The sequence below is a fragment of the Populus alba genome, chromosome 4, assembly GCF_005239225.2.
Source record: "Populus alba chromosome 4, ASM523922v2, whole genome shotgun sequence".
In the NCBI taxonomy this organism is placed as follows: domain Eukaryota; kingdom Viridiplantae; phylum Streptophyta; class Magnoliopsida; order Malpighiales; family Salicaceae; genus Populus; species Populus alba.
The window spans coordinates 18,152,151-18,170,017 of NC_133287.1; the positions used below are offsets into that span (position 1 = coordinate 18,152,151).

Below are 17,867 nucleotides of genomic sequence, written 5' to 3' on the forward strand. Positions count from 1 at the left end.
TCACACAAACTAAGTATCTACTTTCTATACTTAGTTCTGCTAATATGCTTGACTGCAAACCTCAGCCCACTCCTGTCACCTCTGGTCGCAAACTCTCCATGTCTGATGGTCTTTTGTTACCTAACCCGCATGAATATCGTCGGCTTGTTGGGGCTCTTCAATATCTGACATTCACAAGACCAGATATCTCCTATTTTGTGCAACAAGTCTGCCAATTCATGCACTCTCCACGTGATGCTCATCTACAAGCTGTCAAACGTATTTTGCGTTACCTCAAAGGAACACCTGGTCTTGGCATCAACTTCTCTGCCAACTCTCCTTCCACTTTATCTTGTTTTGTTGATGCTGATTGGGCAGGATGCCCTGATACTCGTCACTCCACAATGGGACACTGTGTCTTTATTGGCCACAATCTCATCTTTTGGAGTGCAAAGAAACAGATTACAGCTGCGCTTTCTAGTACTGAGTCCGTATACAAGGCACTCTCTCATGCTTCTGCCGATCTCTTATGGATTTCTTATCTTCTTCGTGACATTGGCTTTCCTGCACCTCTGCCTTGCAATCTTTTCTCGGATAACATGGGTGCTACTCAGCTGGCTCACAATCCTGTCTTCCATGCTCGCACCAAGCATGTTGAATTGTCTTATCACTTTGTACGTGAACTTGTCTCCAAAGGCTTTCTTCAGGTCTCTTTCATTCGCTCCAGCAATCAACTTGCTGACATCTTTACCAAAGGATTACCTTCGTCCCAATTCTGCTACTTTCATGACAAGTTGATGTGGCATCCTCCCCATCACCTTGCGGGGGGATGATAGGATTCAAGATAATATTGACAGATTGTATAGCTAGAATCAAGGCAGTAGAATAGCTAATGTTTAGGCTATAAATCAGGAAATTGATATGTATAACGTCTTTGTGATTTACATGACACTATAATATAAATACATCAAATCCAACCCTTAAGTGGTTGAGAGATTCTTCTGCTAAACCCTTTTCTTCTCTATTTCTCTACAATATTTTCTCCACTCTTTCAAGAATAATCAAGCTAAAAACAAACGAAAGAAGATATTAAAAGCAGGTCACTGAAGAAACTGGAGGAAAGATATAAATAACAAAACGTGAATATATATTCCAAAACATTCTCGGGATTTGGTATTGAGGTTAAACATATTTTTTTATTAAAATTTAATTTTTTTTAAATTAATTTTTTAGTATTTTTTAATTGTTTTAATGTGTTTAAATTAAAAATGAATTATTTTTTTAAAAATATTTTAAAAAATAATTTCTGTCACATTCTCAAAAAACACTAAAAATTTTATGTAAAGCACCGGATTCTTTTTTAGTTTAGATACCTCTTTAAGAATGGTTGATGTAGATAATTTTCCTATCACTTGATAAATCAGATTAATTAATGAGCTGTAGTTTATAACATGAATTTCTTCAAAAATAAAATTGAACTAATTTTTACAGCAACCAAAATCAGTTAAGTAAAAAGAAATAAATGCAATACAGGAAAGATAGATTTGCATTCAACAATAGTCTTATATTGCTTCGGTTGAAAAACTAACTTTATTTTATTAAATCCAAATTTCAAAATAATAATAAATTTTTGGTTATTTGATGATAAAAAATATATATATATTATTCATCCGCAAAGCACATACCCAGTCAACTAAATAATAGTATTCGTAAAAACTAAAATGAAAGGTTGAACAGAGGTCCTACCGGGAGTCGAACCCAGGTCGCTGGATTCAAAGTCCAGAGTGCTAACCACTACACCATAGAACCCCGGAGTGTCAGTGAGCTCACAAAGAATTATAAAAATATTAAATGACCATATCTATGTGACGACTTCTTTTTTTAACAATTAGACCAAAAAAATCCAAAAAATGAAAAGATAAATGTTATTGACAGTCGTAGTACCCTATATCTAAAGATTTATGTAAATATTTATTTTTTTAAAAAAATTATTTTATTTATTTTAAATTAATATTATTTTGTATTTTTAAATCATTTTGATATACTAATATTAAAAATAATTTTTTAAAATATAAAATATATATTATTTTAATACATTTTAAAATAAAAAATATTTTAAAAAACAATTATTACCATATTTATATAACATTGACTATCCTTTTTTTTTTCTTCTTCAAAGAGGTAAGGTATCAGTGTAAAATCTCGGGATAAGAATTACATCATAGTTACATGTTCCTTTAATTTTAAAAATAAATTTATTTTTGATATAAAATTAATATTTTTAAATCATTTTGATGTAAAAAATAATTTAAAAAAATTAAAAAATATATTATTTTAATATATTTTTAAATAAAAAAATAATTTAAAAAACAACCACCACCCCTTCAAACTCAGCGGCTTTACAGCTTTGCAAATGGGCAGCAAGAATTGGGAATTTTTAAAGGTGGTAGTGTAAAGTCTCGTATGTTGAGGCCAAGGAAGCATACAAGGACCTGTTAGCTCAGAGGCAGTGGCGCCATTTGCAATTTGAGATGATTGTCTATCAGTTCCGTGGCAGGTCCCTTCATCACCCTCAAGCCGTTACCTTGGTGTGCTCCTTTCATGCTCTTCATCTCTCTTTTTTGTGCAGACAGAAGTCGAAATGAAGGCAGGCTCAACAAAATTCACAGTGACATTCTCTTCTCACTGATTATACAACAGGTGATTGTAGCATAAACCTAGAAACTAGAAACTAGAAACGCAAGAACTATACACAGCAGGCGATCAAGATTGGTACAATGCAGATCTATTTCAACAGCACAAAGTGCTGGAGATTCTAGAACCAGGCATGGTTGAACAAGAAGCAATGATTAGCCCCAGTGGCTTGATAAGAAGAAAAACCACCTTATGAAAATATCTAACAAAGAAATTACAACCACTAGTACCAAGCAAAATATTGTTGTAATCTGACTAAACAAAAAGAGAAGGGGGGAGAGGAACAATAAGTAGCTCAACTTCACTCGCACTCCTTGATGACCATCACAAGATGGCGACATCAAAAGTTTCCTGGCAAGTATAACCTACATTTTTCTTCATTGTCCAAATTGCATTTGTTGAGAATAATCAATTAGCTTCTTCAATAGAGGAAAGAGGCTAATCAAAGCAAGCTGAAGCTGTTCTGAGCTATTTACGCGAATACTGATTTGTCCAGCTCCCCTGTTATTTAAATTTGCACGACCAATCAAATTTGTGGATCGTCCTATAGGAATCTGGGATTGTACGTTGCAGCCAATAGCGAGATCTCCATGCCAGTCCATGACGGAAAGCCCGAGTGTTGATAATGAACGACCAAGAGGATAATCTTTGTCCCTCAGCTGGACCTCCAGACTGCCACCGTAAGCCACATCACCACGACCAGCCATTGCACCACCAGACATTACCATTTGGAACCGTTTACCAGCAATCAATTTATCCTCGACTTTCACTCCAGCTGATAAGACATCACCCAACAGAGTGACCGATAGACCAGCTGTAGCCTTATTTTTCCTAAAATTACTGAACCGAGTTTCACTTCGAAGAGTGTAGGCCATGTCTTTTCCCACAGTCTGCATATCAAACCCCAGTGAGGTTGCTTTTCCTTCTCCATACTTTAAAGAACTTGCTAATTCCATTTGAACATTGGCATCCTTCTTGTCCTTTGTTACCTGGCCAGAAAACGATATAGGGATTTTGTCTTTAACCACAAACAATCTCTCCACATTTATACCTTCGTAACCAACGTCATGGTCCCAACCATGAGTTTCTAGAACTGGCCTCACAAGCCACTGGTTGGAGGTATCGAGGTAGCGATACCTATGAGTGGGATTATCAGAATCAAAGGAAGCAGGTAAGGCTAGATCCGGCATGGGAACAGGAACAGATGCAGCTCCACCTTCTTCCTCTACATTTTCAGCGTACTCGCTGGGCAGGTCCTTAGCAGCTGCAGCCATTTTCTCCATCAACTTCCGTCGCCTTTTCTCCTCCTTTAACTGCTTTTTCATGAAAAGTTTCTCTCTGTATTCCAACTCATCAAAATATGCCTTCTTCTGAACTTTAGTAAGCCTTGCAATCTGAGCCCTCGTCAAACTTTTAAATGGTGGCAATCCATCATATTCTGATTCATCCTCGGAATCTGATGACTCATCTAAATCATCATCTAAACCATCCTCATCACCATACTGTTCCTCTGGTAGCTTAACTTGTGGTCTTGACTGGAGAAGCGACGAAAGAAGGAATGGTAAAGGAGGTGCTCTTGCTCGAGTTGCAAAAGGCTTCGCAGGTGTACTATCTTGCAACTTCAAAAGTGCATTTGCCTCGGCGAGAATCTTAGATGCAAAAGAGAGCAGCAACAAGTGGGGCTTCCAAACCTGACCGTTTGGCAACACTCTCTGCCCTGCCCTATTAGTTCTACATGCTGAGTGATTCTCAACCAATGAAACAGGATTCATGAGTCGCATATCTCCTGCTGCCAGACGAATTGCTTGTTGGACAGCATGTGAACGCTGAGTGACAAACATGTCATAACTTGAAGCAGTTCCATTGGGACCATCAGGTGGAGCTGATGCAGCATGAGTCAGGACAACAATTGCATTGAACCATATAGATGGCCCAAATATGTCGGTGATGGTACGCAAGAGAGGCATATCACCAAAATCCCTGCTTTGCATATCCAACCTGTCAAGATACAACACAATATCTGGAGGAGTTTTCTTGATAAAGGACTTGACAGAGTGAAGGATCTTCTCATTCTGGCGCTGGTCAGACCATGAAGGAAGAAGTCCTGGTGTGTCAATGACTCGTACCTTTATCCCCTGAACAGTACCCACAACATCCTGAACCTTTTTTGTACCCAATTGAAAAGCATCGGTGCCAAACTTCACTTCATCAAATATAGAGTTGATAGTGGCACTTTTACCAACACCTGTCTTTCCAAGAACCATAATTGTACAGGAGAAATCAAGGGGTTCCTGCCCAGCAGCCTCAAGATGCTCTGCCATTGCACTGGCACGATCAAAACCAGCAACACGACCCCCATTTCTACCTCGCAGCTGCTCAGCTAATCCCAGCCTGTATAAAACCTGTGCAACAACAACATTATGGGGAGTCTGTCCAAGTCTATGTGCAAGCCGCAAAAATTTCACCCTGATCATCTGAAGTTTTTCACGTGTCTCATCAAACTCTTCCGATTCCCCGTTTGTAGGATCTTCAATCTGTTGGGATTGTGTATGAGAAACAGTTCCATTAGCACGAAGTTGTGGGGTTGCCCTGGGTGCAGGTTCCAATAGTGGTGCAGCGCGCCCAAGGCCAGCTGGACGAGAAGGTGAGGGGGCTGCACTCAGAGACTTTGCAGATGAAGATGCAATCTCAGGTAAATGCTGAATTTTACGCTCTATACTTGCTGGGGCATTTTTCTTATCCTCCTGACCCTTTTCTGCTGTCTTCTGAGGTGATTCAGTCACAGTAGTGTTTTTGCTGGCTCTGTTGATGTTGTTGTCAGCATGGTGTAATTCAGAACCCTTGTTATCCTCTGATCGCAAAGTAGATGCATGAGCCTGAATCTCCTCATTTCTCTCCATCACAGAATTCTCAGAAGAAGAAGCAAAAACTTCTGGTGCCAGCTTCTCTTCCTCCACAGTCAGTGGGATAGCTGAAGCAGCTTTCAGTTCACTTGTTTTCCCATTTTGGTCTAAATCTATAACAGCTGAAACATCTTTCAAGTTCCCATTGCTACCATGTTGGTTTTCTATGTTTACACCTGCTGAGATGTCCCTGAACTGTTCACTCTTATTTACCTCATTACCAGAATCAAGGCCCACTATTGCACTTTCAAAATTCCCATTTTTCTCAACCTCGTGTTTTATATCTTTTCTTTCCAGATTCTCATCCAATCCTTCACTCTTATCATCTTGAAGATCACCTGATCCGTTAAATAAATCATTGGCCTCCTGATATTCAGCACCCAATTTATCCTCTTTCAGTTCCTCTCTCTTACCATCTTCTGGAAGAATCTCCATGTTCAACTCAATTTCTTGATTGAAATGGGATTCATCCTCACCCTTCAAAGCCTCTGTTCCTCCATTACCAGCAATCTCAGAGACCTCCTCACCTCCACTCATCTCATTGTTCTCTGCTTCCTGAGAAGACTCCTCACCTCCACTCATCTCATTGTTCTCCGCTTCCTGAGAAGACTCTCCATCACTTTTCAGTTCCTTATTTGAATCAATTCCGCTATTAAAATTGGCCTCATCCTCGCTCCTTAAAGCTCTAGTTTCTCCATTACCAGCAATCTCAGAAACCTTCTCACCTCCACTCATCTCATTGTTCCCTGCTTCCTGAGCAGACTCTCCATCACTTTTCAGTTCATTACTTAACTCAATTCCTCGATTAAAATTGGCCTCATCCTCACTCCTTAAAGCTCGAGTTTCTCCATTAACAGCAATCTCAGAAACTTTCTCACATCCATTCAATTCATCATTCCCAACTTCCTCAGCAGGCTCTCCATCATCTTTCAATGATCCACTTTTGTCATCCAGATGTTCAGAATCCATTTTTATCAAATTCTGGCCCGTGCCCTCACCCTTATCCTCTGAAATCTTAACAGAATTGTCACTTGTTGCCTGATATTCAATATCCAACTCATCCTCCACCTTTACCTTCTTCTCATCATCCTTGGGCAGAATCTCCTCGCTCAATTCAGTTTCCTGCTTAGAATCCACCTCACCTTCACCCTCAGCCTTCAAAACCTCTGTTCCTCCATTGTCAATAATCTCAGCAACCTCTCCTCCACTCGATTCATTGCTCCCAGCTTCCTTTGAAGTCCCTCCCTCATCAATCTTATCAACACTATCTCCACCCACCAAATCCTCTACCTTCTCTTCACCAACCACTCCACCTAGCTCCTCTGGATTCCCACTCTCAGCAGGAACAAAAATCACCTCCTTGAATTTCTCAGTCTCATTTCCTAGATTTGAATTCTCATCGTCAAATGCTGGACTCGACTCACCAATACTCTCAACAAAACCGACTGACTCAACTTTCATTCCCTCCTCCTCCTCCTCCTCCTCCTCCTGCAAGTGCTCATGTGACTCAATTGCCTCCTCAAAGACCTCATCTTCCAAATCTTTCGATTCATCAGACCCCACCACAACTCTCTCCTCCTCTACCTTAACCCCAAAACCCTCATTTCCCACATTGGATTTCTCTTCCACAACAACTCTCTCCACCCCATTTTCCATTTTTTCTTCAAAACCTTGATTCACATAAAACCCACAAAATCAAAACACAGAACTCATTTCAATATCATCACAACCAATCACATAACCAACAAAAAAAAAACATCATAAAGCTTCCATCTTTTACTCAAAAATCATGACTTTATATAACAATAATCCATACAATATCCAAATTGAAACTTTCAGATCTCAATAAGCAACTTTCACGGGTTTTCATTAGGGCTTTGCACAAAAAAAAATGCAATTAAATCAATACAAAATCATAATTAATTAACTAAAGCACATAAAAAAAGAAATCCTTTTTTTTTTCTTTTTGCTTACCTTGTTTCCTAGAAAGAGGAAGTGAATGACTTTCTGAGCGAGAGAGAAGGAGAGTTAGTGAACGAATCCTAAATGTAATCTACTGGCTGCAGCTGCTATGGCTTTACCATGTTATATGAATTAAGGAGATAAGAATTTTTTATCGGACGGTGTAGATTTGGAGTTATTGCGTTTTTCTGATCGGACGGTGGAGGAATTTTTGTTGGGTCTGATGGATTGCTTTGATATCATCGTTGAAAGACGCCAAATCTTGCTGACGTGGATTTACTTGTATAAAATTAGGGTTTAAGTCTAAAGGAATGGTCATTAAACTCTTAATTTTCTTAATCATGGCCTTCTACCTTTTTTATCTACTACTCCGGTCCCTGCATGTTACGTTTCGCCTCTAAAAATTTGTAATTGTTCGTTATTGATTGAATTTTTTATTCTCAGTTGATGATATCGGCAAGATTTATGAAAATTGTTTTATTTTTTTTTCTAGCAATTTGATTTATTTTTTATAACCAAAGTGGTTCGTGACTGGCGTCTATTATCTACAAAAGTTTTCTTTTGATGAATTTAAGAATTATTTAATGCTTTAAGCAGGTATCTTTTTAGAGAAAAAACAATGATATTTTAAAAAAGAAACTCTAAAATTAAATATACAGTGGAAAGTGGAGATTCAAAACCTTTTTTTTCTAAGGATCTAATAGATCTTTATAACTCATTATTCTTACCCTTTTATCGAGGAGATGGCTCAAAAGTTTTTTTTTTCTTCTAATAGAATTTAACCCTCCTTTTCAAATAGAAAAATATCTCTAACCTTATCAGAGAGAAAACATCTTTACATGTGTGAGAGCTCAACATTTGACTGAACCCAAGAATGTCAAGTCCGGCAGTTCACTAGACACATAAATGCTTAGTCTTGGTGCTTGCCTGAGCCCAATGATGTTAGGTCTAACAGTTCACCGAACTCATATATGTTTGGGCTCAATACTTTGCTAAGCTCAAAGATGTTAGGTTATCACCCAATCTCTAGTTCCTTTAAATAAGAATTTTAAAAAAATAAAAATAAGAATAAAACATGTTAACCACCAATTGCCCCCATGTATTTGTATATTTTTTATGCAAAGATTTTTGAAAGGTTACCACTAGTAAATAAGAGTCTTTTTACCTTCCCTATAGGGTTTGGTTGTCCCATATAGAACTGTTGGAATTTTCTTGACCTTATAACTCATCTTTATTGAAAGGGGTGACCTTTAGGAAACAAAATAGCAGCTTGTATTTATTGTAGTAATTGAGTGGATTTCTAAAAATCTAAGATGACATGATAAGTCGTTCATCTAACAGTCTTGGTAGAAAGGTGTTTCATTTATAAACTTAATTGTTCTTACCTTTATCTTTTTATTTTCTATAATTTCTGAAAAAACTACTATGTTGAAAACCCCTAACTATTTTAGTTCTAATTCAATGAAACAAACTCATTTCTAGGTATTTTCCACCACCATCTTCTATCATTTTCCACTTTAAACCAAAACATGGACCCAAAAGGAGTCAGATTTATCTCTAAAAGAAGGGATATTGCTACCTCTAAAAAAGAGTTCAGGTTCCAACCTGAGATTGCGGGAAGTGGTAGGGGGTAGGGGTTCATCTAACTAGGCAACATAACTAGAGAGGGTGATACTCCAACATCCATCTCTAGTAAGGAGGAGAAAAGCTCTCTTCATATAAGTCATTCTCCCATCATCACTAGAGATTCCCAAGAGAGAGGGAGGTTACCTCAAACTTCTGAGGATGACGTTCCCAACAATTTATATGAGGAGGACATAAAGTTTGTTTCTCACCTTCAGTTAGTAGAGCAGATAACTCAAATGTCTGATTAGGTTGAGCATATCAACCAGAAAAACCTTGGGCTATGCCCTAGGGTTATTTTGAGATTACAACCTTTTCTTGCATGTACACGATGGTGTGTTCCTTCCTTCTCTAATGATTTATTAGGGAAGTGTTCAAATATTATCAGCTGGGTCTAGGGTAGCTACATCTAAATGGGTGGATGATTACGTCTATCTTTGATAAGTTTTGTAGGCTTATCATAATTAAGCCTACAATCAATGTCTTTAAAAGTTGTTACCATCTGATTATTGGCACCAGTAGTAGCAATAATGTACATTGATTTTTCACCTTTACTATAAGCCCAAATGAGCCATTAAGGGAAATCTGTGTGGAAAGCTTGCGTGTGTTAAAAAATAAAGGGGGGATAACTAATAATAAGATATGGTGGGTCAGTCAATCCTGGAGGTTAAATATACTAAATATAGGGATGTTCCTATTATTGGAAGGTTCTTTCTCCTGATGTAAACAACAAGCCTCATCTAAGCTTGGATGAGGAGAAAACACGTGTTGTGTTGGCCTCAACTTTAAAAAAAGTATAAAGGCAATAAAATAGCTAAAGGATATTATCAAACCATTTTGTAAAGTATGTAACTTTCTTCTTCTCTTGTTTCTTTATTGCTAAGCTTATTACTAACTTTTTGTTTTTTTTTTTTTTCTGCAGAACTAACAACTGAAAGAGAAGAAAAAACTTCAGCGATGTTTGTAGAAGAAAGTTAAACAAGGAAATCTTCAACTCTTGTCATGGTTGGAAGTAAGGCTGAAAAACTTATGAAGGATTACCTCATCATTGTTGATGAACTCTATGTTCTTGAGGGCTTTGTCCGTAAGAAAACAACAATGAGAGTCAGAACTCCCGTAAAAAATGAAGTTGGGGGCAATCATACTCCCCTAATTAAGGTTTAAGTAGATTTGACTCCCTTTAAAGTGATTACGGGTGTTGCTACCCATTTTAAAAGGAAAAAGATCTTCACCTATGTATATTTCAATGTTTTAATCTTGATTGTAGAGGCTCTCTTGGTGGCACCTTTTCTGCCTCAACTTCTAGCTTTATCCATAGAGGTTGTAATAGCTAGGCCTTCTACGTAGGTTGTTCCAGTGGAGACTGAGTTCAAAGATGCTTTCACCCACCTTGCTTTTTACCAAGCTCCCTTTAGTTTTTCCACCCTAACCGAGGAAAAGAGTGAGTTTTTGAAGGCTATTATTAGTAAGAGGTCAATCATTAGAAAGACTAGCATTGAGGTGGTGAGACCACTAGAAAGGATCCTCATCATCTCATCAGATATCACAATAATGTCTAATGAGGGCTACAACCATTATTTGGCTTTAAATGGTCAAATGGCCTTTATTATAAAGAATTTTTTATTTCACCTTTTTATTTAATTCTATGATTATTATTCCTAATATTTGTTATTAACAAACTTTCATAATATACACTCATTCCATGAGGTGTTGGGTGGCTGAGAGAAATCATGTAATGTAGATTATTGCCATAAACAGGGAAAACCAAACTACCTTCGAGTTGCTAAAATAGGAAAAAAAATTTATTATAGAGGCCGAACTAAAAAGCCTCAATATGTCTTATGCAATGCTAAAGGAATAAATATAAGGCGTTGTTCTTCAATTGGACTCTAATGACAAGTTATTTTAGGTCATTTATAACCAAGTGGATTCCTTAAAGCAAGAGATCGTTGAAATGAAAATCATTCAAGATGGTTTAAGTGTGGAGCTTTTTACTGCCAAGGAAGAAACCTAAAATTCTCGGGCTTAATTGGAGGTTTTGAGGAACTCTCTCAAAAAGTTTCAAGGATTTTTTAAGGTTCAATAGCTTTGACTGGGATAGTTAGGGATAAGATCTTTCTTGCCATATCCAATATGTATTTCTTCAATCAATCAAGAGGGATACATATGGACTTTAGTATTGCCTTTCATCTAGTCCTGAAGAAGCCTGACTTTACAAATGTAATCTTTATCATGATTGTTGTTTCCTGACATGGGAAATATCTAGTTAAGAAGCCTGAACTAGATATTTAAGCCTCATTTCCCCCTCTCCTCTTATAAGTGTTGTACACACCCATGGTCTTACAAGGTTTATCTATGTAACATTTATCGTTTATTTTATAAAATTTTAATTCCTTTTATTTATCTATTTACTTGTGTGTATAAATCTAACACCTATAATAAACATTCCATATAGGATTTAAAGCCCTAAGAAAAATCTTTGAAATTTTATATGGGTCCAGCACCTATACTTAAAAAAAGGTTAAGGGAATTCCCTAAACAATTGGTGCAGCACCAATGCCCACATTATAATTTCCATGCAGGGTCCAAAAACCCTAAGGAAATTGTTAAAAACTTATAGGTCCAATGCCTGCACCTAGGAAAACATTTAGTAAATTTGAAATTAAAACTTTATCTAACCATAATCAAGGTTTAAAAGAGATTTGCCCATCTAGAACTAAGAGGAGATCTTGGTTTTAGATATATTCCTTTTAATTTAGATGAATTTGTAGTGGAATGATGAACAATCATTAGGCAAGACATGGAGATTAGTGTTTTTGTCCTTAAGGTGACTATATAAGTCCCTTACAATATGATTTGTGCAATCGCATTAGGAAAACTAAGTCGATCCCTTTTAAAGTTAATTTTGTAATTGTACTAGGGAGACTAAATCCATCCTATCCTGAAAGGTTATGAGGTTGTTGCCCTAGAAAGATAGTGTGTCAATCTCATTATTGGAGATATGTTCAATCGCACTAGGAAAGCTCACGATCCATCATTCCAGGGTAAATTATGCAATCATACTAGAGATACAGAGTCTATCTCATCCTCAAAAGGTTACGAGTTTGTTGCTCTAAAGAGATAGTGTGTCAATCCCATCATTAGAGATATGTGCAATTGTACAAAAGAGGCTTCGTATTCATCATCTCTAAGGTAAATTATGCAATCACCCTAAGAAATCTGAGTTCATATCATCCTTAAAAGATTGCAAGATCATTGCTTTAGAGAGATTGTGTGTCAATCTTATCCTTAGAGATATATGTAGTTGTATTATGGAGGCTCCATATATATCATTTCCAATGTAAATTATGTAATCGCACTAGAAAAACTAAGTCCATCTCATCCTTGAAAGGTAACGAGGTTGTTTACCTAGAGAGATAAAATGTTAATCCCATCATTAGAGATATATACAATCGCCAATAGGGAGCCCTATATTTATTCCATCTAAGGTAAATAGTGTAATTGCATCGGGAAGATCGAGTTGATCCCTTCCAAGATAAATTATGCAATTGTACTATGAAGATTAAGTTCATTTCATCCTTGGAAGGTTGTGAGTTTATTGCTCTAGATATCAACCAAATAAAAAAAGACATTGTCATTGTGAATAATTTAAATCATATATAAGAAACTTACATTCCTAATCATTGACCATGATATATTTTTTATTAACCTTTAAGATATAATCATCTTGATAATATTTTTGTTGAAATCATGATCTGAGCTATAAAGGAGGAGAGAATAGAGTTTTTATGATAGATGTCTTTTGGGTGGTTAACAACCAAACTTCACATGTTTTACAGTTTGAATTAACATTCCACTTATACTTGTTAAAAGCTTTCCAAAATCTTAAGGCTCTAACTGCTTTCTTGAAGTTGGCAAAAGTTTAGCCAAAACTTACTCATCTCATTAAGCCCATGGGAAAGTAGAAGAAATCATACTGACTTAAAGCAATCAAATTGCTTCATAGCCTTTCTTAATCATTGAAGAGTTGTTGAAGCTCTGGTGGAGCAGACGTGTCAACAACTGTAAGAAGGCTCATGACACATCTCGTTCCATGATTTTAATTTTTTTATCATATACTTTTAATAATGATTTAAGATGTCAATAGACTAATTATGGAAGAACTATCGATGAATTTTTAATCAGTTTCTCACAGACGACACCATTGATTAGGGGTGTTAAAAAAAACCGACCAACAGATTAAACCGAAAAAACCGAGAAAAAATTAATCGAAAAAACCGAACCGATAGAAAAAACCGAATAAACCGATTAAAAAATTTTAAAAACCACTCGGTCCGGTTCGGTTTCGGTTTAAGAAGGCTTAAACCTATTAAACCGGACCAAACCGAACCGGTTTAATTGAATTTAAAAATATATATAAAAAGAAACACTAAACCTTATACACCCCCCTAAACCTAATAATAAATTATCCCCCCTCCCCCCAAAACTTTCCCGCCCCCCTCCCCAAAACCTTTCCAGCTTTTCCCCATTTCCCTTTCCCTTTTCCATAATAAATTAACCCCCCCACAACTAAACCTAATAATAAATTACCCCCCTCCCCCCAAAACCCCTTCCCTTTTCAGCAACCCCCCCATCCCTCCCTCCTTGCTCTCTCCCCCTTCCCCGCTCTCTCCTTCCCTGCTCCCCCCCTCCCCTTTTCCAGTGGCCTTACCCTTCCCTTTCTCCCTCTCCCTCTCTTCTGTGCACAAGAAAGACTTAAAGCAACTCATTTTCTCTTATATTGTTGCCTTTCTATTCTCCACTTTACGGGATGCTATTGAAATCTTTGTTAACATGTAGTTGTTTTAATATGGATAGATTCAGTGATTATGATTCAATTAAGGGAGATCTTTCAGATCTCAACCGGAGAGCTTGGATTCAAAGGTTTCAACAAGGATTTTTTTGAATGTGATTCGGCCAAGTTTGTCAAGTGATTGTGATTGGGCTAAGTTTTCTCTTATTTAATTGATTTCGGTTTTTCTGGTTTCTAAGGCTAAAAAACCGACCCGAACCGAACAAAATCGGTTCAGTTTGAACCGGTTCTCGGTTCGGTTCGGGTTATATTAACAAGGAATAGTATTTTCCGGTTCGGTTGAATTTTTATGTTAAAACCGGACCGAACCGGACCATGAACACCCCTACCATTGATGATGTACAAAAAAATTCAAGTAGCTTAGGGGAAAGGCTTAGGTCTTGGATAATCAGTTAAATTTTTTTTTAATTAAAATTTGATCTAATCTTCCCAGTCAAGGTGTTTGGTGCCTGATATCTACAAAAGGTATCCTTTAGTGAATCTAGAGACTTTCTTATACTTAAGTAAGTATCTTTTTTAGAGAAAAAACAATAATATTTTAGAGAGAAACTTTGAAAATAAATATGCAGTAGATAATAAAGATTCAGGACCTCTTCTTCTGAGGATCTAATGAGTATTTATAGCCTATTCTTCTTACCCTTTTTATTATAGGGATGGCTTAAAAGTCTTTTTTTTTTTCCTGCTAGCATTTAACCTTTATTTTCAAAGAGAAAAATATTTCTAACTTTGTCAAAATAAATACATCTCTAACTCTATTAAAGAGAAAACATCTCTAACTTTATTAGAAAAGAAATATCTTTGTACATGTTATTTTCAAAGAGAAAAATATATGTTGATCCATCATCAAGAATAAATAATTTCTACATAAAATAAATACCTAAAATGATGCATCCGTAGAAATTTTTTTCTTAGAATTAGTTAAATTTAAATTGATATCGTTGAAATTTTTTGTTGCTAAATTTGGTTTTTTCTCCAATTGTATTATTTTTGTGTTGATTAAATTTTATTTAAATAGTTAAATATATTTAAAAATATTTTTATTAGTTATTCAATCATGAATTTGATGAATAATTAGTTCAGAACGTGATGTAAAATATATGAATTAGTAAACATAGAAATAAAGGATTAGATTTGAAAGTGTGAAAAGAGAAAGAGTAACATGTGTAAAAGGTCTAAAATAAAATGACAAAGAAAAACAAGAATAAAAATAAAAATGCTTATGTGATTGTCAATGAGGGAGACGAAGGCCTATTTGGAGACGAATGTATGTTTGTTATTATGCGTGGCAGTCTATTTTAAAAAAAAATTGCTTATTTTTTTATGATTATATTAATGTGCTGATATAAAAAATAAAATTTTAAAAATATGTTTTTTTTTGTTTCCCTTCTGCCTATTAATCAATATTTTTTTAATATTATAAGATCGCTTTGTTAGATCAACAAACAAGTGATAATACTAATTGTATTTATTCTTAAAAACAATGTATTTTGATCATCTTGAAATGATAATTGTGTATGTTAACATGCACAATAAATTATTAAAATCTACACATTACATAGTGTGGCTCAAATGATTACCATTAGATTTATGATTTATAAGAGTTATTAGTGTGGCTTGTATACAACTTTTTTTTGTGTGTTCATGATCAAGTATTTGTTGTGTGTTTATGCTAAGTAGCTACTTACATCACTTAATGTAATCTATTTGTCGATATAAATGTAGATATCATTTATTTATTATTATTATTATTTTAATCTTGTGTTCAAACCATAAATCAATGTAAATGTAGAAATAAATACAAATTAACTAGATAGATGTATATTTAGATGTATTTAAAACTAAGCTCAAATAGATGTAGAAAAGTATAGGAAAAGATAGTTGAGAAATAGCTTTCATTATAATTATAATGTAATACAACGGATCAAGATCCAAGAATGACTGAAAAACATATAAAGGGAAAGGAAGTGACTCTATGAGGTAAAATATACAAGCAGGTAAAGACAAAAACACCTCGATGTTCATCAATCCAGAATCAAAGAGAAGGCACTTGTCGATGAAAGATCTAGATAGGTTGGTTGGTGGCCTATCTCTAATAAAAGTCACAGGATCATGAAAAGGGAATCGACTCGAGGCCAATGAAAAAGGAGTACGTATCTAACACATCACATTGTTTGGAATTTGAACTTTTAGGGCTACATAAGCCCAACTCAAACTCGAGAGGACCATGTTGAGTTTTGGCTCAAAACTAGTACAGATTCAAAGATTTTTTTTTTTTAGGAAAAAGGTTTATATGATTGGTGGGTTCTTAATGGCTAAAATGTTCATCATTTTTCACTGACCATTTTATCAAGAATTTATACTCGAGCCAACATCTCGAAGTTGATCGATCCTAGAATAAGCAGGGAAAACATGTCTCTCACCCATCTCAACATTTACTTTCATAGTTTTACATGAAAAAAATAGTGTTCCGTCAATATTTTAATTTGTGTTATGCTAAAGATTAGATTATAAAACTTCTAAATATAAAAACAATATTAAGATGTTATTAATATTTTTTGTCTAATGAAAAAAAAAAAAGGAATTTAACGAATGTGGGGTTGATTTAATATGATTTGATTGACTTTACGAGTCCAAAAATAACTTGAGAAATTTTAAAAACATAGTTTGACTAAAACAAATTAAAGATGACATTTTTTTTTTAATATTAAGATAATAACATATTGGATTGACCTGAGTCAACTCCGGTTAACATGTCAAATTTGTTATCCGGGTTATGAGACTAATAACCCCACATAAAGCAAATCAAAATAAATTGTAAAGTTAAGATCCTAATCAATCTAATGTTGAATGATGAATTTAAAAAAAATGATTAAAAAAGAACCTAAAATAGCAACGTGTGTTAACTTGTCAAACCCACTACCCAGGTCACAAGACCATGATAACCCTATAAAAATAAATCAAAATAAATTATGACATCCAATTCTCAATCAACCTAATGTTGAATGATGAAATTAAAAAAATGAATCAGTTAAAACAATAACATAAAAAAAATAACTCGCGTCAATTTGTCAAACTCATGACTTGGAATGAAACGGAGATAACCTTATACAAAGAAAAAACCCGACCTGATTTGACATAAGTTAACGTGTCAATTATATAACTCTAATCATGAGACTAAGATAACCTCCAAAAAAAAATTTATAAAAGATCAATTACTAATTGACCTTATCAAATACAATGTTGAATAATAAAATTTGTAAAACTTTTAAGTAAAAAATGATACAAAAAATAAGTCAAGTCAACATCAAAAAATAAGTCAAGTCAACATGGGTTAACTTATTAAGCATTATTTTCAGGTCATCAGGTCGAGATAATTTAATAAAAGGCAAACTAGAACAAATCATAAAACCTAATTCCCAATCAAACACAATATTAAATGATAAAATTGAAAAAATATCGATTAAAAAAATGAGACAATTGGATCATCCTGTCAAACCCGCGATTAGGGTTATGAGACATGGACAACCTAATAAAAAAAATCATTGTTAAAAGACTTATGAGACAAAAATAACCTCTTAGAAAGAAATTGAAAAAATGACCAGATTTTAACTAGGGTTAAAATATCAAAACCTACAACCCTTATCATAAAACTAATATATTCTCGTAGAAAGCAAATAAAAATAAATTTCGAAACTCATTCTCCAACCAACGCAATATTAAATGATGAAATTAAAAAAAAATCAACTTAAAAAATAACATAAAAATAACTCGAATCAACTCAGGTTAACTCATTAAGCATTATTCTTAGGTATTGAAGATGAAATAACTTAATAGAAAGAAATAAAATAAAATAA

The 17,867-nt window shown here is 35.0% G+C and overlaps 1 protein-coding gene and 1 non-coding gene across 2 annotated transcripts; both read right to left on the reverse strand.

Moving 5' to 3' along the window:
• Positions 1–1,716: 1,716 nt before the first annotated feature.
• TRNAQ-UUG (transfer RNA glutamine (anticodon UUG)) lies at positions 1,717–1,788 on the reverse strand. The gene has a single exon. It is a non-coding gene; the product is annotated as a tRNA-Gln (tRNA).
• Positions 1,789–2,842: 1,054 nt separating this feature from the next.
• On the reverse strand, positions 2,843–7,704 carry LOC118040464 (translocase of chloroplast 120, chloroplastic). Its single transcript, XM_035047416.2, has 2 exons — positions 7,551–7,704; positions 2,843–7,246 (listed from the first exon to the last, which is right to left on the reverse strand). Exon 2 carries the CDS (start codon positions 7,230–7,232, stop codon positions 3,051–3,053), a length of 4,182 nt encoding a protein of 1,393 aa, XP_034903307.1. The 5' UTR covers positions 7,233–7,246; positions 7,551–7,704; the 3' UTR covers positions 2,843–3,050.
• Between the last annotated feature and the right edge of the window lie 10,163 nt (positions 7,705–17,867).